The sequence below is a fragment of the Hemiscyllium ocellatum genome, chromosome 20, assembly GCF_020745735.1.
Source record: "Hemiscyllium ocellatum isolate sHemOce1 chromosome 20, sHemOce1.pat.X.cur, whole genome shotgun sequence".
NCBI lineage: Eukaryota > Metazoa > Chordata > Chondrichthyes > Orectolobiformes > Hemiscylliidae > Hemiscyllium > Hemiscyllium ocellatum.
The window spans coordinates 13,442,301-13,463,686 of NC_083420.1; the positions used below are offsets into that span (position 1 = coordinate 13,442,301).

Genomic DNA, 21,386 nt, shown 5'->3' on the forward strand with positions numbered 1-21,386 from the left:
CGATCCATTTGGCACTCCACTGGTCACACACATGCACTTTGAAAAACAACCCTCCACCACCGTCCTCTGTCTTCTACCTTTGAGCCAGTTCCGTATCCAAATGGCTAGTTCTCCCTGTATTCCGTGAGATCTAACCTTGCTAACCAGTCTCCCATGGGGAACCTTGTCAAATGCCTTACTGAAGTCCATATAGGTCACATCTGCTGCTCTGCCCTCATCAATCCTCTTTGTTACTTCTTCAAAAAATTCAATCATGTTTATGAGACATGATTTGCCATGCACAAAGCCATGTTGACTATCCCTAATCAGTCCTTGCATTTCCAAATACGTGTACATCCTGTCCCTCAGGGTTCCCTCCAACAGCTTGCTCACCACCGACGTCAGGTTCACTGGTCTATAGTTCCCTGGCTTGTCTTACCACCCTTCTTAAGCAGTGGCACCATATTAGCCAATCTCCAGTCTTCCGGCACCTTACCTGTGACTATTGATGATACATATTTCACAGCAAGAGGCCCAGCAATCACTTCTCTAGCTTCTCACAGAGTTCCAGGGTACACCTGATCAGGTCCTGGTGATTTATCCACCTTTATGCATTTCAAGACGTCCAGCACTTCCTCCTCTGTAATCTGGACATTTTTCAAGGTGTCACCATCTATTACCCTACATTCTTTATCTTCTATATCCTTTTCCACGGTAAATACTGTTGCAAAATACTCATTTACTATCTACCCCATTTTCTGCGGCTCCACACAAAGGCCGCCTTACTGATCTTTGAGGGGCCCTATTCTCTCCCTAGTTACCCTTTTGTCCTTACTATATTTGTAAAAACCCTTTGAATTCTCCTTAATTCTATTTGCCAAAGGGCAGCACGGTGGCACAATGGTTAGCACTGCTGCCTCACAGCGCCAGGGACCTGGGTTCAATTCCCGCCTCAGGCGACTGACTGTGTGGAGTTTGCACATTCTCCCCATGTCTGCATGGGTTTCCTCCGGGTGCTCCGGTTTCCTCCCACAGTCACAAAGATGTGCGGGTCAGGTGAATTGGCCATGCTAAATTGCCCGTAGTGTCAGGTAAGGGGTAAATGTAGGGGTATGGTGGGTTGTGCTTCGGCGGGTCGGTGTGGACTTGTAGGGCCGAAGGGCCTGTTTCCATACTGTAAGTAATCTAATCTATCTCATGTCCCTGTTTTGCCCTCCTGATTTCCCTCTTAAGTATACTCGTACTTTCTTTGCACTCTTCTAAGGATTCACTCGATCTATCCTGCCTGCACCTGACATATGCTTCCTTCTTTTTCTTAACCAAACCCTCAATTTCTTTAGTCGTCCAGCATTCCCTACTCCTACCAGCCTTTCCTTTCACACTAACAGGAATATACTTTCTCTGGACTCTCGTTATCTCATTTCTGAAGGCTTCCCATTTTCCAGCTGTCCCTTTACCTGTGAACATCTGCCCCCAATTAGCTTTCGAAAGTTCTTGCCTAATACCATCAAAATTGGCCTTTCTCCAATTTAGAACTTCATGTTTAGATCTGGTCTATCCTTTTCCATAATTATTTTAAAACTAATAGAATTATGGTCACTGGCCCCAAAATGCTCCCCCACTGACACCTCAGTCACCTGTCCTGCCTTATTTCCAAAGAGTAGGTCAAGTTTTGCACCTTCTCTTGTAGTTACATTCACATATTGAATCAGAAAATTGTCTTGTACACACTTAACAAATTCCTCTCCATCTAAACCTTTAACACTATGGTAGTCCCAGTCGATGTTTGGAAAGTTAAACTCCCCTACCATAACCACCCTATTATTCTTACAGATAGCTGAGATCTCCTTACAAGTTTGTTTCTCAATTTCCCTCTGACTATTAGGGGGTCTATAATACAATCCCAATAAGGTGATCATCCCTTTCTTATTTCTCAGTTCTACCCAAATAACTTCCCTGGATCACTTTTCTTGACATGAGCGAAAACATTCAACCAAAGACATTCACATTAAATGGATTCAATCCCTTCATCTGTGCCAATGTCAAATTTTCAACTTCAAATGTTGAGAAGATCCCACAATCCTGCTTCACAGCTGTTCATGGGGATTGGCTGTAGGACATCATTGATGGGCAAGCTGGAGATTCTGGAGGTTAAACTGTGAGAAATGGATTTGTAACAATATCCCAAAGCTCGTAAAGCTGAGAGGTCAGGTACCCGGTGGACTGTTGCATCCGGACAAAGACAGATGAGCATCATAAGGATGTGGGTTACTTTTTCTTTTTCATGATTCCTTCTAGCAAGGAGAGTTACTGAAAATGAAAGACCACTGGATGGTTACACCAGCAAAGAAGACTTAATGAATATTGCCATTTGATTGTGATAGCAGCACAGAAACATCTTGAGATCCCTGGCCAAATCATTGAGTGTTTTGAGAAGGAGATACATATGGAGCATAAGAACATCAGAAACAGAGGCAGGAGTAGGCCGTCTGGCCCCTTAAGCCTGCTCTGCCATTCAATAAGATCATGGCTGATCTTTTCATGAGCTCAGCTTCACTTACCCACCTGCTCACCTTAATTCCTGTACTGTTCACATGTCTGTCTATCTTTGCCTTATAACATTCAATAAGGTAGTCTTAACTGCTTCACTGGGCAGGGAATTCCACAGATTCACAACCCTTTGGGTGAAGACATTCCTCCTCAATCTGCTCCCCCTTATAGTTCTATTGGGCCAAAGACATCAAAGGGCATGGAGATTAAATGGGTTCAGTGTACTGAGTTGGATGACCAGCCATGATCATATCGAGTGGCACAGCAGGCTCGAAGTGCCGAATGGCCTACTCCTGCTCCTATTTTCTATGTTCCTATGAATGAAATGAAGAGTCAGAAATTCCTGTCTTTCAAGTAATGTAATAGTTACATCAGCTTGTAGTAATAACAATACTTCTCTTGATTGTGGGCATATTGCATGTGTGAAGTACATCCATTCATCCTATTATGAGAAATTGATTCCTAAATACCATAGGCAGCTTATTAAAATGGTAACATTTGATAAGAAATTGGTAAGTCGCAGTGAAATGCTTGGATGATGTTTGAGTTCAGAACTTGCTGCAATATATTCTGCACACAACGATTGCCTTAGCAAACAGGGTGGATGAAGCCGAACCTGGCTGACGTGCATTAATGTTTCACATTAATCTGAGTACTGTAATAAAGGATTATGGAGTGGGTGCAGTACTGAAGGAAGCATCATTATTTGTGCTGACTTTCTATCAAGTGACTTCTCAGTATCACCCCACCTTCTCTTGCACATACATTCTTCCTTTTCAGATACTGTTACAATCCCCTCTTAAATGCCTCCATTGAATTGTCTCCACTTCTCTATCAGACAATGCATTCCAAATCCCAACTGCATGCTCTATAAAAAGGGTTTTCCTAGGGTTGCCATTGTTCCATTTGCCAATTACATTAAAACTGTGCCCTCTAATTTAGAACATAGAACAGCACAGTACAGTACAGAGCCTTCAGCCCTTGATTTTGTGCCAACCTTTTACCCTACTTTAAGATCGGACTAACCTACATAACCTTCATTATACTATCTTCCATGTGACCATCCAAGAATCGCTTATATGTCCCTAATGTATTTGACTCTACTACCACTGCTGGCATCTCCCCTAAACCTTCCTCCAATCACCTTAAAATTATGTCCCCTTGTGATAGCCATTTCTGCCCTCAGAAAAAGTTTCTGCCTATACACTCTATTTTTACCTCTCATCATCTTGTACACCTCTATCAAGTCACCTCTCATCCTTCTTCACTCCAATGAGAAAAGCTATAGTGCCCTTTCTTCATAAGACATGCCCTCTAGTCCAGTCAGTATACTGGTAAATCTCCTCTGCACCATCTCTTAAGTTTCCACATCCTTCCCATAATGAGGTGATCAGAACTGATCACAATATTCCAAGTGTGGTCTAATCAGGGCTCTATAGAACTGCAGCATAACCTCATGGCTCTTAAACTCAATCCCTCTGCTAATGAAAACCAACACGCCATTCATCTTCTTGACAACCCTGTCAACGTGGGTGGTAACTTTGAGGGATTTATGGATATGGATCCTATGATCCCTCTGTTCCTCCACACTGCCAAGAATCCTGCCTTTAACCCTGTATTCTGCAATCAAATTCATCCTTCCAAAGTGAATCACTTCACACTTTTCCAGGTTGAACTCCATCTGCCACTCATCAGCAAAGTTCTACATCCTGTCAATATCCCGTTGCAACCTACAACAGCTCTCCACACTAACCACAACTCTACCAACCTTCATGCCATTGGCAAAAGTACTAACCCATCCCTCCACTTCCTCGTTCAAGTGTATTATAAAAATCACAAAGTGCAGAGGTCGCAGAACGGATCCCTGCGGAGCACCACTGGTCACCAAGCTCCAGGCTGAATGCATATGCTATCTACCACTACCCTCTGTCTTCTATGGGCCAGACAATCCTGTATCCAGACAGGCAAATTTCCCTGTATCCCATGAGTCCTTACTTTTTGAATGACCTACCATGGGGAACCTTATCAAACATCTTGCTAAAATCCATGTACACCACATCCACTGCTCTAGCATCATGAATGTGTTTTGTTACATCCTCAAAGAATTCGATAAGGTTTGTGAGGCATGACCTATCCCACACAAAGCCATGCTGACTATCTCTAATCAAACTATGATTTTACAAGTAATGACAAATCATATCTCTCAGAATCCTCTCCAATACTTTACCTAGCACAGATGTGAGACTGACTGTCTATAATTCCCTGGATTATCCTTATTCCCTTTCTTGAACAAGTGAATAACATTTGCCACCCTCCAATCATCTGGCACGACTCCAGTGGACAGTGAGGATGCAAAGATCATCACCAAATGTGCAGCAAACTTTTCCCTCACTTCCTATAGTAACCTACGGTATATCCCGTCTGGCCCAGGGGATTTATCTAACCTTATGATTTTCAAAATTTACATCACATCTTCCTTCTTAACATCAACCTATTCAATCATATCAGTCTGTTTCACACTGTCTTCAGAAATGTCAAGGACACTCTCAGTAGTGAACACTGAAGCAAAGTATTCATTAAGGACCTCCCCTATCTCTCCAACTTCAGACACAAGTTCCCTCCATTATTCCTGATCAGCCCTACCCTCACTCTGGCCACCCTCTTGTTCCTTACATAGCTGTAAAATGCCTTAGGGCTTTCCTTAAGCCTATCCATGAAAGCTTTTTCATACCCCCTTCTGGCTCTCCTCAGTCCATTCTTCAGTTCCTTCCTGGCTACCTTGTAACCCTGTAAAGTCCTGTCTGATCCTTGTCTCCTCCACCTTAAGTAAGCTTCCTTCTTCCTCTGACTAGATGTTCCACATCCCTTGTCACCCAAAGTTCCTTCACCCTACCGTGCCTTCCTTGCCTCAGTGGAACAAACCTGTCCAGCACTATCAGCAAGTGCTTCCTAAACAGCCTCCATATTTCTGTTGTGCATTTCCCTGAGAACGTCTGTTTCCAACTTAGGCACCCCAGTTCCTGCGTAATAGCATTATAATTCCCCCTCCCCAATTAAATACTTTCCCATAGCATCTGCTCCTATCCCTCTCCATGACTGTAGTAAAGGTCAGGGAGTTGTGACCACTATTACCAAAATGCTCTCCCACTGAGAGATCTGACATCTGGCTTGGTTCGTTGCCAAGCACCAAATCCAATATGGCCTTCCCTCTAGTTGGCCTATTTACATATTGAGTCAGGAACCCTTCCTGGACACACCTGACAGAACTGCTCCATCTGAACTATTTGAACTAAGGAGGCTGTGATCAAAATTAGGGAAGTTAAAGTCACCCATGACAACGACCCTGTTACTTCAGCACCTTTCCAAAATCTGCCTCCCAATCTGCTCCTCCGTGTCTCTGTTGCTATTGCGGGGCCTGTAGAAAACTCCCAATAAAGTGACTGCTCCTTTCTTGTTTCTGACTTCCACATACCGATTCACCTCAATGACCTTCCTTTCTGCAGCTGTGATACTATCTCTGATTAACAATGCCACTTCTCCACCTCTTTTACCTCCCTCCCTATTCCTTTTGAAACATCTAAACCCTGGAACATTCCTGCCCCTGTGATATCCAAGTCTACATTATGGCCACAACATCACAGTTCCAAGTAATGATCCATGCTCTGAGTTCACCACCCTTATTTCTGATACTTTTCGCATGAAAACATACACACTTCAACCTGCTACACTGACTGCACCTTTCCCCTATCAAGTGCCTATCCTTCCTCACATATTCTCTGCGTGCTGTATCTGCCTGTTCACTAGGTAAAAACAAGGGCTGCAGATGCTGGAAACCAGATTCTAGATTAGAGTGGTGCTGGAAAAGCACAGCAGGTCAGGCATCACCCAAGGAGCAGGATAATCGACGTTTCGGGCAAAAGCCCTTCATCGGGATTCGTGATGAAAGGCTTTTGCCCGAAACATCGATTATTCTGCTCCTTGGATGCTGCCTGGCCTGCTGTGCTTTTCCAGCACCACACTAATCTAGACTCTGGCTGTTCACTACCTACTCCTTCATCTGATCCATAGCTCAGGTTCCCACTCCCCTGCCAATCTAGTTTAAACTCTCCCGAAGAGCTCTAGCAAACTTCCCGTCCAGGATATTGGTGCCCCTCCAGTTCAGGAGCAACCTGTCTTTCTTGTACAGGTCCTACCTTCCCCAGAGGGTATCCCAATGATCCACATTTCTGAAGCCCTCCCTCCTACACCAGCCCTGCAGCCACTTGTTCATCTGCACTCTCTATTCCTAGCCTCACTAGCATGTGGTATCGGTAGCAATCCTGAGATTACTACTCTGCTCGTCGTGCCTTCTAGCTTCCAACCTAACTCCCTATATTCACTTTTCTGATCCTCATCCCTTTCCCTACCTATGTCATTGGTACCAATGTGTACCACAACTTCTGGCAGCTTAACGTCCCCCTTATAGAATCCTGTAGACTTGATCCAAGACATTCCTGACATCATTTGCAATCCTTCTACCAGTGAGAATAGTTTTCCACTATCTATTCTGTCCAGACCTTTCATGATTGAATGTTCCTCTATCAAATCCAGGGAAAACAGCCCTAAGCTCCAGTCTATATATGTAACTGAATTAGCGTGTATTAGGTTCATAAGATGCAACAGTACTTGAATAGATCAAACCTAACAGGAGACGAGATGGAAAGGATGTCCACTTCACTTGTCTTTATTCTTTCGTAGAATGTGGGCTTCATTGGCCAGGCCAGTATTAGTTGCCAATCCCTAATTGCCCTGAACTGTGTGGCTTGCAAGGGCCATTTCAGAGGGCAGTTAATTGCATTGCTGTGAGTCTGGAGTCCCACATAGATCAGACCAGGTAAGGATGATGGGTTTGTTTTCCCTAAAAGTGATTCATAAACCAGATGGATTTTATTTTGTGACAATCCATTCATGGTCACAGTTGAGCTGGCTTTTAATTCCAGGTCATATTCCTTGAATGGCAGGATTTGAACTCATTTCTCTAGAGTATGGGCCTGGGCCTCTGTATTCTGAGTCCAGTCACTAAACAGCACCTTCCCAAGTGTAATGGCTAGAGTTAAGTCTGAGAATGTAGGTGCAAAGGGGGTAAAGTAAGAGTAAACCCCTCCCCCTGCAAAAAATAGCCCTTACACTCGTCCTTGGCATTTAGGAATGTGTGCATTAACTCTAACAGAGGGCCCTAGAGAGCAGAAGGAGTTCACAGTAACCATTCCCTTTCTCCCCAAAGTAATAGGTCTGATCCCTAAAAATTGCAAATGAAAGCGCTGCATGAACAATTCAGTTCGACTGTTACAGGATCTACCAGCTCATTCAACAGCTCACAGCAACCACTCCGTCTGTCTGCTCCCTGGATAATAGCTAGGAGGCGGGATTAGTTTACACTAGTGTTACCAGGGTAACAATGGAATACATTGCAGTGACTCTGGGAGTCAAGAGGTGGGGGTAAAAACAATTCAAATCCTGACAGGCCACCAGGCATTCACAGCCCCAGAGCTTGAATACATCTGTGATAAATTCCAGGAGTTTAACACAGTGTTCCGTCATACCTGACCATTGAACAAGGTAGGAAATCTCCAGGGTTAGGAGATGACTGGTGCGTTGGAATGCATTGACGGTATAATACAGCAGGCTGTGACTGTCTGGGAGTTGGTGTTAGGTGTGATTGTTCGGGTGGGTAATCATCATGTAGATCCCCATTGTGATTGGGAACTTGTGCTCTTTGAGACACGTCCAAAGACTTTGGATTCTGATCCCAAAGTCCATACACAGTTGTCTTGTGGAACACAGGTGTAACTTTTATAGTTAAAAAGCAGTGGCTGCTATTTGTATCTGTCGTGGAGAAGCTTCCTTGTATCGCATCCGTCCCCTTCTGCTGCTGGAAATTCTAATGGAAATTTCAGTTCTCCTGGTCCACTTCCGACTTTCTGCTGAGGAAACAGTCCAATGTCAATGTAAATGGCATCTGGCATGATACGTACAGATTAAATGTAAAATAATTCATTTCTACTGCCAACAAGTAATCATCCAATCTGTATGGCTGGGTTAAAACAGGAATTTCTAATAGGAGGTGTATTGAAAAGTGAATAGGTTTTCACTAGTCTAAGTGCTGTCACTTTAAGGCTGAATCCAGCGGTGTGTGGGAGTTACAGGAGGAACAATGTTCAGGCTGTGGGGTTCTACGTGTCCATCTCTCAGTGTGTTAGCGAGGCTAGTCAGAGAGAGAGATAGAGCTGATGCTGCAGTCGACTAGTCAGCTGGACTGACCTGCTGCTCTGCTCAGTGACAAACAGCCTCAGTCTCCATATTGAGCAGTACGGTGGCTCAGTGGTTAGCACTGATGCCTCACAGTGTGGGGACCTGGATTCAATCCCACACTTGGATGACTTTCTGTGTGGAGTTTGCTGTTGTCCCTTGTGTCTGTGCAGGTTTCCTCCCACGGTCACAAAGATGTGCAGGTTAGGGTGGATTGGCCATGCTAAATTGTCCATAAAGTGTCAGGGATATGCAGGCTATGTGAATTAGCCACGGGAAATGCAGGATTACAAGGATGAGAGGACAGTGGATCTGGATGAGATGCTCTTTGAAGGGTCGGTGCTGACTCAATGGGCCAAATGGACTGCTTCCACACTGTAGGGGTTCTATGACTGCTTTACTCCTCTTGGATCTGCTCGTGGCTGGAGAACAGCGTGGTCATATACTTTTCCCTCACTGGGACATGCCCCATTGAAATCTGAGCAAATGGGCAAAACAGAGCAATAGAAAAGAGAGAAAAAAATCAATGTTTTGTAATATCAACATGAAATGATAGGTTTATCGAATTCTGAGATTAGATTCCCTACAGTGTGGAAACAGGCCCTTCAGCCCAACAAGTTCACACTGACCCTCTGAAGAGTAACCCACCCAGATCCAGACTCATGCCTGGGCAATTTAACATGGCCAGTTCAGCTAACCTGCACATCTTTGGAGTGTGAGAGGAAACCAGAGCACCCAGAGGAAACCCACGCAGACACGGGGAGAATGTGCAAACTCCACACAGACAGTTGCCTGAGGCTGGAATTGAACCAAGGTCCCTGGTGCTGCGAGGCAGCAGTGCTAACCACTGTGCTGTCCTGATATTGTGAGGACAGAATTTGGATGTGCAGTTTGCTTGGAGTGGTGTGAAGACCTTGAAAGCTACAACCGTCCTTGCCGTAAGCAGCTCCGCTCTGCTCCCCCTTTTGTTAGATTATCCTGGGACAGAATGTCAGTGCTGGTGTTGCACTGCAGGGTTTGGCTGGAGTGCCATCCACTTCTGGGGCTGATGTGGAGATGGTGAGAGGTGGCTCCTTTGGAATGAGGGGTGGAGGTGTGTTGAAGGGGACTGGGGATGGTACTGCATACTCTAGGAAGTTCTGTAGGGCCAACGGTGAGAGGTTGGCTCTGATCAAACCGCAGTTGGGCCCTGTATCTAAGGAAGGATGTGCTGGTGTTGGGGGGGGTCCAGAGGAGGTTCACAAGAATAGGATAAAGGGCTTGTCATTTGTGGAGTGGTTGAGGACTCTGGGTCTATACTCAATGAAGCTCAGAAGGATGAGCCGGGGTAGGGGGATCTGATTGAAACTTACAGAATAGTAAAAGGCTTGGATATAGTGGACATGGAGAGGATGTTTCCACTATTAGGAGAGAGTAGGACATGAGTGCACAGCTTCTGGATTAGTGGTGCTGGAAGAGCACAGCATTTCAGGCAGTATTCAAGGAGTAGTAAAATCGACATTTCGGGCAAAAACCCTTCATCAGGAATAAAGGCAGAGAGCCTGAAGCATGGAGAGATAAGCTTGAGGAGGGTGGGGGTGGGGAGAAAGTAGCATAGAGTACAATGGGTGAGTGGGGGAGGGGATGAAGCTGACAGGTCAGGGAGGAGGGTGGAGTGGATAGGTGGAAAAGACGATAGGCAGGTAGGACAAGTCATGGGGACAGTGCTGAACTGGAAGTTTGGAACTAGGGTGAGGTGGGGGAAAGGGAAATGAGGAAATTGTTGAAGTCCACATTGATGCCCTGGGGTTGAAGTGTTCCGAGGTGGAAGATGAGGCGTTCTTCCTCCAGGCATTTGTTGGTGAGGGAGCAGCGGTGAAGGAGGCTCAGGACCTCCATGTCCTCAGCAGAGTGGGAGGGGGAGTTGAAATGTTGGGCCACGGGGCGGTGTGGTTGATTGGTGCAGGTGTCCCAGAGATGTTTCCTAAAGTGCTCTGCTAGGAGGCATCCAGTGTCCCCAGTGTAGAGGAGACTGCAACGGCAGCAATGGTTACAATAAGTGATATTGATGGATATGTAGGTAAAACTTTGATGGATATGGAAGGCTCCTTTAGGGCCTTGGATAGAGGTGAGGGAGGAGGTGTGGGCGCAGGTTTTGCAATTCCTGCGGTGGCTGGGGAAGGTGCCAGGATGGGAGGGTGGGTTGTAGGGAGGCGTGGACCTGACCAGGTAGTCATGGAGGGAATGGTCTTTGCGGAAGGTGGAAAGGGGTGGGGAGGGAAATATATCCCTGGTTTTGGGGTCTTTTTGGAGGTGGCGGAAATGTCGGCGGATGATTTGGTTTATGTGAAGGTTTGTAGAGTGCAAGGTGAGCACCTGGGGCGTTCTGTCCTTGCTACAGTTGGAGGGGTGGGGTCTGAGGGCGGAGGTGTGGGATGTGGACGAGATGCGTTGGAGGGCATCTTTAACCACATGGGAAGGGAAATTGCAGTCTCTAAAGAAGGAGGCCATCTGGTGTGTTCTGTGGTGGAACTGGTCCTCCTGGGAGCAGATATTGCGGAGGCGGAGGAATTGGGAATACGGGATGGCATTTTCGCAAGAGGTAGGGTGGGAAGAGGTGTAATCCAGGTAGCTGTGGGAGTTGGTAGGTTTGTAAAAAAATGTCAGTGTCAAGTCGGTCGTCATTAATGGAGATGGAGAGGTCCAGGAAGGGGAGGGAGGTGTCAGAGATGGTCCAAATAAATTTAAGGTCAGGGTGGAATGTGTTGGTGAAGTTGATGAATTGCTCAACCTCCTCACGGGAGCACGAGGTGGCGCCAATGCAGTCATCAATGTAGCGGAGGAAGAGGTGGGGAGTGGTGCCGGTGTAATTACGGATGATCGACTCTTCTCCGTAGCCTACAAAGAGACAGGCATAGCTGGGGCCCATGGCTACCCCTTTGGTCTGGAGGAAGTGGGGAGATTCGATGGAGAAATTGTTAAGGGTGAGGACCACTTCAGCCAAACGAATGAGAGTGTCGGTGGAAGGGTACTGTTGGGGACATCGAGAGAGGAAAAAACGGAGGGCTTGGAGGTCCTGGAGGATGGAGGTGTAGAGGGATTGGATATCCATGGTGAAGATGAGGCGTTGGGGGCCGGGGAAATGGAAGTCTTGGAGGAGGTGGAGGGTGTGGGTGGTGTCTCGAACGTATGTGGGAGTTCCTGGACTAGGAGGGATAGGACAGTGTAGAGGTAGATAGAAATGAGTTCCGTGGGGCAGGAGCATGCTGAGACAATGGGTCGGCCAGGGTGGTCAGGCTTGTGGATCTTGGGAAGGAGGTAGAACCGGGCAGTGCGGGGTTCCTGGACTATGAGTTTGGAAGCTATGGGTAGGAGATCTCCTAAGATGATGAGGTTCTGTATGTTCTGGGAGGTGATGGTTTGGTGATGGGGGGTGGGGTCATGGTTGAGAGGGCGGTAGGAAGAGGTGTCCTCGAGTTGGTGTTTGGCTTCAGCGGTGTAGAGGTCAGTGCGCCAGAGTACCACTGCGCCCCCTTTATCTGTTGGCTTGATGGTGAGGTTGGGATTGGAGCAGAGGGATTGGAGGGCTGCGTGTTGTGAGGGTGAGAGGTTGGAGTGGGGGAGGGGGGTAGACAAGTTGAGGCGGTTAATGTCCTGGCGGCAATTAGAAATGAAGAGGTAGAGGGCAGGTAATAGGCCAGCGCAGGGTGTCCAGGTGGATGCAGTGTGTTGGAGGTGGGTGAAGGGGTCCTCGGAAGGTGGGCGGGAATCCTGATTGTGAAAGCAAGCTCGGAGGCGGAGGCGGCGGAAGAAGTGTTCGACATCACGGCGTGTATTAAATTCATTGATGCATGGACAGAGGGGGATGAAGGTGAGTCCTTTGCTGAGGACTGATTGTTCATCCTCAGTGAGGGGAAGGTCTGGAGGGATGGTGAAAACTCGGCAGAGCTGGGAGCTGGGTGTGGGTATGGAGCTGGAAGTGGGGGCAGAGCCGGTAACTGGAGTGGGTGTGATGGTGGGGGGGATGGGGGTGGAGTCATGAGCAGGGATGGTGTTCCCCTCGGGGTTCTGGGGGCTGGGAATGGTGACAGTGGGATATGTGGGGGGGGCGTGTCAGCAGAATGCAGGTGAGTGGCGTTGGTGGGGGCAGAAGTGGTGGCAGACACGGCAGTAGGGATGGCAGAAGTCACTGAGCGTGTGGCATCAGCGATGATGTGAGGGGCAGAAGTGATTTCACGTGTGATGTATGAGGAATTGTGAGGGGCGGAAGTGGTTGGAGGAGTGGCCTTGATGGGAGAGGAAGTGACATCATCAATCAGCGTGGGGGTGGCAGCTGCACCAGCCGCATGGCTAATGGTGTCTGAGCAGTTCCAGAGGCCGGGGAAATCTTTGAGGAGCGCTGGTTATGGAGGTGGGTAGATAAAAGTTTGTTGTACTTACAGTTTTTGATGTTTGAGATGGAGTTGAAATACTGTTTGTTGAGAGTATGAATTCTCCTGAGGATGTAGTACAGAGTGGGTCCTTTGCAATTCTGAGAGAGTGTGGTCCTCAGATGAGGCAGGGCTGACTGTAGAGAGGTTAAGAGCCGGCGCATTGCTGCAAGCGTGGAGCAGAGGATCTTGAAGGAGGACTGTTGCTGGTGTTTTTGAATCTGTAGTCTGTACTGTTTGTCCTGTTCGGGTCCAAACTCTGCTGGTTTAAAGGTGGTCCGGAGTCCGTGTGGGATGAGTTGGTTACGGAGGCAGGCACTGAGGAAGCAAATGTGGCTGTGGTAGCGAGTTTGTTTCAGGACATGGTTGAAGAACTTCAGGGCAGAGGAAATGACCTGGGAGTTGCAGTGGGAGAGGGACTCCCTGAGATTCTTGTAGAGAGAGGAGGAAAACTTCTTCAAGGCAGGCATCCTTGCAAGAGGATTCGCAGTAGGGTTAAAATCAACGAGGTAAAAACAATGTCTGCAGATGCTGGAAACCAGATTCTGGATCAGTGGTGCTATTGTACCCATTGATCCTGATGCGGTCTCCTCTACATTAGCAGAGCGCTTTAGGGAACATCTCCGGGACACCTGCACCAATCAACCACACCGCCCCGTGGCCCAACATTTCAACTCCCCCTCCCACTCTGCCGAGGACATGGGCCTCCTTCACCGCTGCTCCCTCATCACCAGACGCCTGGAGGAAGAACGCCTCATCTTCCGCCTTGGAACACCTCAACCCCAAGGCATCAATGTGGACTTCAACAATTTCCTCATTTCCCCTTCCCCCACCTCACCCCAGTTCCAAACTTCCAGCTCAGCACTGTCCCCATGACTTGTCCTACCTGCCTATCATCTTTTCTACCTATCCACTCCACCATCCTCATTGACCTATCATCTTCATCCCCTACCCCACTCACCTATTGTACTCCAAGCTACTTTCTTCCCACCCCCACCCTCCTCGAGCTTATCTCTCCACGCTTCAGGCTCTCTACCTTTATTCCTGATGAAGGGCTTTTGCCCGAAACATCGATTTCACTGCTCTTTGGATGCTGCCCGAACTGCTGTGCTCTTCCAGCACCATTAATCCAGAATCTGGTTTCCACCATCTGCAGTCATTGTTTTCACCATGAGTGCACAGCCTCAGAGTAAAGGGACGACCCTTTAGAATTGAAAGGAGAGGAATTTCTTCAGCCAATGGGTAGTGAATCTTTGGAAATCATTGCCGCAGAGGGCTGGGGAGACAAATCATTGAGTGCATTTAAGAAAAAGCGAGATAGTTTCTTGATTCAGAAGGGGACCAAGGGTTATGGGGAGAAGGCAGGAGAATGGGGTTGAGAAATATATTAACCATAATAGAATGGCAGAACAAACTTCAGGGGCAGAATGGCCTAACTCTTCTCCCATATCTTATGGTCCTGTGGTGCATTGAGAAGCTGGAGATCTCAAGTCTAGGAGTTGTATTGTGCAGATGGTGTCACTGTTCTCTAAGGCAGGGCTACCTTACCATTGTGGACTGGCTCCTTAAGAACTGATTGAAAATAATTGAATGAGGCCAGCTGCAATTTGCCACTTGTTCCCCAGCGACATTCTGTAGTGGGTTGGGGGTGGGGGGAGGGGGGGGGAAGTGTGGTGCAGATTCTTGGCAATGGCTTCCTGGCCCAGAGGATTCCCCTGACTACCTGGAGGCAACCCTTTCGAGGACCATCACTCTCTCTCTCTCTCTCTGTCTCTCTCTCTCACACGCATACCTCAGTAAAGATGGACTCTCTCATGTAAGTTTTAAAGTGGTGGGGGGTGTGGGGGGAGACGGGGAAGAAGGCCCACCCATTTTTGAAGCATGTTCTCCCTTACCTGCCCCTTGCTGTAATCTCTTCAGACTGAAAGGTCTCTGATTAACACCCCGCCCAGCTCTGAGAGCTTGGAGGGCAACCTCCAGGGCATTAGACAGGCACTCATAACATGTAAATTGACAGTGACAGTGCCACCCCTGAATCCCTCACCTGTGATCCCTGAATGTAGTTACCAGACCCTGGGCACTTATGAGCTTTTATTTCTAAAAAATCTCCCTTTGTCTGGCAATCACAACTGATTTTTTTTAAAGTTCCTCCCTTTTACCTCCCCATTCACACCCACTGTTGGGATCTCTGCAGTGAAATCAGCTGCAAAATATCTTTCAGTGCAGGGTAGCCACATACATGCCTATGTGCTGTCTATCTCCACGAAAGCAGGCACGGGCCAGTTACAAATTGGGACCCAAAACATGGACCACTCCGTAGCTTGGCATCGAAAACACATTCTGAGCTGAGATCAGCCAAACTCTAATTGAATGGCAGAACAATTTCAGAGAAGCCATACTCATTCTGTGTTGTTGATGATATGCTCAATGGGTGGAGTCATTTGTTCCTACCATTGATTTCCACAGTGACCTGTCGGAGAACATCACAGACATCAATCTTCAAATGCTCATTGGCTGTGAGAATGAACATCGATGTAGTGGCGCGAATACGGCCCTCTCGGAGACCAGAGCAGGGCCTCAGGCTACAGATCTCAGAGGACGGGAAGGCCATCTACACAGCCTCAGCTGGAGGAGCCTCCTGCAGGTAAGCTCTGGAAGCCAAGAAAAGGGCACATTCCTGGGCACACCATGTGACTTGGCAGGAAAGCCTCAGCAATCTCCTTCCTCGCTCAGACCTGAAGTCTCCTAAGCACCCTGAAGCAACTCTACAACTCAAAGCAGAAGAAAAAATGTTAAGTTTTGGCCATTGAGGCACAGTAAGGTCTTTGAAAGGAAAAGTTTAAATAATTAAAAGCTTCAAAGGATAATTCAAAGGACAAACGTAATATTTGTCTGTAGGATTTGGCACATTGCAGAATGCTGACTTAGGCATTAATTAGGAGCATGGCTTAACATTTACAGTTCTGGTCACCCTGCTATAGGAAGGATGTTATGAAGCTGGAAAGGGGTCAGAACAAGGGTGTTGCCAGGAGTGGAAGGTTTGAGTTATAACGAGAGGCTGGATAGGTCGGGACTTTTTTCACTGGAGCATAGGAGGTTGAAGGGTGACCTGATAAAATGATGAGGGATGCAGATAAGGAGGATGACAGATGCCTTTTCCCCAGGGTGAGGGATTCGAAGTCGGAGAACAGACATATTTTTAAGGTGAGAGGAGAAAGATTTAAAAAAGACAAGAGGGGCAATTTTTTTTTGCACAGAGAGTGGTTTGAGTGTGGAATGAACTTCCAGAGGTGGATGTGGAAACAATTACAACCTTTAAAAGACATTTGGATGAGTACACGAACAGAAAGGGTCTAGAGGGATATGGGCGAAGAGCAGGAAGGGGTGGACTAGTTTAGAATCCCTACAGTGTGGAAACAGGCCCTTCGGCCCAACAAGTCCACACTGATTCTCCAAAGAGAAACCCACCCAGACCCATTCCCCTACATTCACCTCTGACTAATGCACCTAACACTACGGGCAATTTAGAATGGCCAATTCACCTAACCTGCACATCTTTGGACTGTGGGAGGAAACCAGAGAACCTGGATTAGTTTGGGGTTATGGTTGGCTTGGACTGGTTGGACCAAAGAGTCTATTTCTCTGTTGTATGACTCTTCAAATAGAGTCATGGAGTCATACAGCACAGAAACAGACCCTTCGGTCCAACGTGTCCATGCTAACCAGGTTTCCCAAACTAAACATATCCGACCTCCCTGCATCTAACACATATCCTTCCAAACCCTTCCTATTCATGTACCTGTCCAAATGAGTTTTAAATGCTATAACTGTACCCACATCCACTATCTCCTCTGGAAGTTCATTCCACATATGAACTGCCCTCTGTATGTTGCCCCTCAGTTCTTTTTAAATTATCAAAACCAGCCTTTCTCTCTTTCACGAAGCACCATTACTTCCAGTGTTGTATTTCCTGTCCTTTTTAATCCATGATCATTGTTTTGCTCATGGGCAAACTTTGGGAATAGGCAAGCTTAAATGTAATATTTGACTCAAAAACAAATAACCGTAAATCATTTGTGACCATATGCAATTTTAAAAAAAGTTTTATTTTGGAGAATAGAAATTTCAAGTACTGACAAAGAAACAACAGCATTTCTTTTCCGCTTAACTTAGTTTCAGCAGTTTGTAGGCAAAATATTATATTATGTCAATTGGTGGCATAATAAGCGACATTAACTGACAAACATAACTTGACAGTACCTCTCCCATTAGTATACCACCTAACAGCATTAATGATAGTACCCACAGCTAATTTTAATTCCTGGTGGAATTATTTGTGATTTACTGCTATGCAAGGTTTTTAAAATTAGTTATTAAAGCTACCAGATGTAGAGTGCAATTTCCTACAGTAAGTTGTAACATTGATAATATACCAGGTTGTATTTATCAGGGATGCTGACTCTTAGCAGGGAGACAGTATTATGGGTTACTGCTCCTCAGATGCTGCCTGAACTGCTGTGCTCTTCCAGCACCACTAATCCAGAATTTGGTTTCCAGCATCTGCAGTCATTGTTTTTACCATGGGTGGCACACATTACTGCCTCACAGTGCCAGGGGCCTGGGTTTGATTCCAATCTCTGGTCACCATCTGTGTGGTGTTTGCACTTCCTCCCATCATCTGTGTGGGTTTCCTTTGGGTGCTCCGGTTTCCTCCTCCAGCCTAAACACCAGGAGGAAAACCGTGCAGACACAGAGTGAATATGGAAATGTCGCACAGATAGTCACCAAAGGGTGGAATTGAACCTGAGTCCCTGCCACTGTGAGGCAGTAGTGCTAACCACTGAGCCACCATGCCACCCAAGTCTGCTGATGTAACACTTGATTGAGACTATATGTGTGTATGCGATTTAACATCCACTTATGTTCATAAGGGGTTACAGTTAACAGACAAAAATATCAACTAGGCAAAAGTGAGGTCTGCAGATGCTGGAGATTAGAGTCGAGAGTGGGGTGCTGATAAAGCACAGCAGGTCAGGCAGCATCCGAGGTACAGGAGAATCGACGTTTCAGGCAAAAGCCCTTCATCAGGGATGAAGATGTGAGCTGAGGGGATGGAGAAAGAAATGGGAAAGGATGGAGTTGGGGGTAAGGCAGCTGAGAGTGTGATAGGTAGACGGAGGTGGGGGTAATGGTGATAGGTCAGAGAGGAGGATGGAGCGGATAGGTGGGAAGGAAGATGGACGGGTAGGACAGGTAATGAGGGCGGTGCCAAGTTGGAAGGTTGGAACTGGGGTAAGGTGGGGTGAGGGTAAATGAGGAAACTGGTGAAACCCACATTGATGCTGTATGGTTGGAGAGTCCTGAGGCGGAAGATGAGATGTTCTTCCTCCAGGCATCAGGTCGTAAGAGAGTGGCGATGGAGGAGGCCCAGGACCTGCATGTCTTTGGTGGAGTGGGAGGGGGAGTTGAAGTGTCCGACCATGGTGGGGTTGGTTGGTGCGGGTGTCCCGGAGATGTTCTCTGAAGAGCTTTGCAAGTAGGTGTTCAGTCTCTCCAGTGTAGAGGAGACCGCATTGGGAGCAATGGATACAGTAAATGACATGTGTGGAAATTCAGGTAAAATTCCCTGATGCTTATTTCGTCTCTTACTGTGTGTCTGACTGCTCTATTTCCCAACTATTTTGATTCTGATTTACATTTTCGCAATGAATGCATTATTAAAGCAGTTTGAACACTGACAATAAAAGCTAAATATGGGTTGTTCGGCTGTCATGCCACAATGGCACTCTTTTGCTGCCTTGCGCTTTTGTGAACTGCTACAGAAAATCACGCTGTAGACGATTGCTATAGAAAACCGGTCCACCCATTCAGTAGAAAGTTCACGTTATTCAAACAACATCCACAATTCATCAAATGCATTATAGCCAAAGGCTCTGTGAACTACAGCTCCCAATCAATTCATCTGCAGTGACCTTTAGTCCCAGTTTATTGCCTCCCCCAATTGTTCTGTTATGGACCCCCTCACAATATTTCAAGAAGGTAGCCCAGACCTTAACTTTGCTAGTTGTTTTAATCAGGTGTAGAGTGGATATTCCAGGAGGGATGCAGCTGGTCAAAACACTTAGATGTAAACAAAACAGAATTTATTTACAAGATTACTGAATGAAACACAATCAAAAGAGAACAGAATGACATAATCTATCAGTAAACCCAACAGACTATCAACTTAGTGATGCTGTTCCAAATACTTGCAACAATCCCCCTAAACACCCCATTGGCACAAAAGATAACATCAAACTCAGCATCTGACAGGAGAGATATCAGAGAGAGAGCACCAGCCTGGAACACTCTCTTCCATGTCGCTGTTTCTTGGATTAGTTTCAAACCTGCTTGACGGCTTTCTGTGAACAGCCAGACTACCAAAACCAAATCAAACCAGAGAAAAGCTGAGCTGGGAAAACTGACCACTCCCCTTTCATTTTACAAGTTTTTTTAAAATATGAAGGCCTTTTTTTGGAGGCAGTGTCTGTTAGCTATAATCAAACTGGCCCTAAAACCCATCCAAAGGAGGCTTTTCAGAGTTTGTGTCTTATACGATCTTTCTGGAAAAGAAAGAACAACATAGCCTTGTTAAAGGAGCAGCAGCATGACTCTTCTCCTTCCCGAACCAGCCTCATGTTCCATCGTGAAGCCCGTGGCCCCAGACCTCCTGCAAGAAATGGCATCCTGGATGTCCAGAACTTTACTATGTCTTGTTGTTCAGATTTCAGGAGATCTTTGACCAGAATGCTTCCACTCAGGCCATTTTCACCAGGACCGTGCAGCCCCTGCTCAGCGTGTTCATGGAAGGAATGAATGCCTGTGTTGTTGTATTTGGTGAAACCAACTCTGGCAAGTCCTACACATTGGTTGGAGAAGAGAATGATCGATTAGCAATCATACCTTTGACAATTGATTACATCTTTGGTAGGTTAATCATGGCTGAATAAAAAAACCACAGCATTCATTAAACAGAGAATAACTGTGAAATTTTGACTGCAGAGGGATCTAAGAGTTTTAGTTCGTGAGTCACAAAATGTTAGTATGCAGACATATAATTAAGAAGGTGAATTCCTTCTTATAAAACGAATTGAGCTTTAAGATAACGAGCTTTAGTCATTGGTGAGGCCATATCACAAATGCTGAGTACAATTTTGGTCTTCTTATTTAAGGAAGGAAGTAAATACAATGGAGGTAATTCATTAGAATGATACCTGGAATCATAGAATCCCTACAGTGTGGAAACAGGCCAACAAATTCACTCTGAAAAGCGTCCCACCCAGACTCACACCCCATCCTTTCTCTGCAACCCTGCATTTCCCATGGCTAATCCATCTAACCTACACATCCCCTGGGCACTACAGAGCAATTTAAGAATGGCCAATCTACCTGAGCTGCACATCTTTGGGCTGTGGGAGGAAACCAGAGCATCTAGGGGAAACCCATGCAGAGACAGGGAAAATGTGCAAACTCCACACCGACAGTCGCCCAATGCTGGAATTCAGCCAGGGTCCCTGTTGCTGAGAGGCAGCAGTATTAACCACTGAGCCACCATGCCCCCCTCCCAGCCCCAGCCCCTCAGGTGAGCAGGTTGACTTATGATTATTTTAGATGAGATGGTCTGGGCTTGTTTCCATTGCAGTTTAGAACAGTGAGGAGTGAATTGATTCAGCGTATAAGATGCTGAATAGTTTTGACAAAGCAGATTCGGAAATCACTTTTTTTCTCTTGAAGGTGAGTCCAGACCAGGACACCCTGTTTTATAAGATGGCGTTGCCCTTTTAGGACAAAGATGAGGAGTTTTTTTTCTCTCAGGGCGTTATGCAATTTTGGAACTCTCTGTCTCAGGGGCAGTGGAGGGGGTAGTTGTAAAACCCTTTTAATGCAGAGGTGGATGGATTCTCACTAGGCAGCTGCCTGAGATTGCAGTGGAGGTGATTTCAAGACTGGCTTCCAAATATAATTAGATCATTTTCTGAAAAGAAATGATTAACAAAACTACAAAGAAAAGGCAGGGGATTGACACCAACAGTGTTGCTTTAGCAAAAGGCACAGTTCAAATATCTTCCTTCTGTGTTGTAATCACTCTATAGTTGTTCAATAAAATTACACAAACTGATC

The 21,386-nt window shown here is 46.4% G+C and overlaps 1 protein-coding gene across 1 annotated transcript in view; it reads left to right on the forward strand.

Moving 5' to 3' along the window:
- The first annotated feature begins 15,748 nt into the window (after positions 1 to 15,748).
- ccdc78 (coiled-coil domain containing 78) overlaps positions 15,749 to 21,386 on the forward strand; it is an 84,002-nt gene continuing 78,364 nt past the window's right edge. The window contains exons 1-2 of the mRNA XM_060840954.1: positions 15,749 to 15,870; positions 19,990 to 20,192. Of these exons, the coding sequence (XP_060696937.1) occupies positions 15,749 to 15,870; positions 19,990 to 20,192 (325 nt within the window). The remainder of the gene's footprint in view (positions 15,871 to 19,989; positions 20,193 to 21,386) is intronic.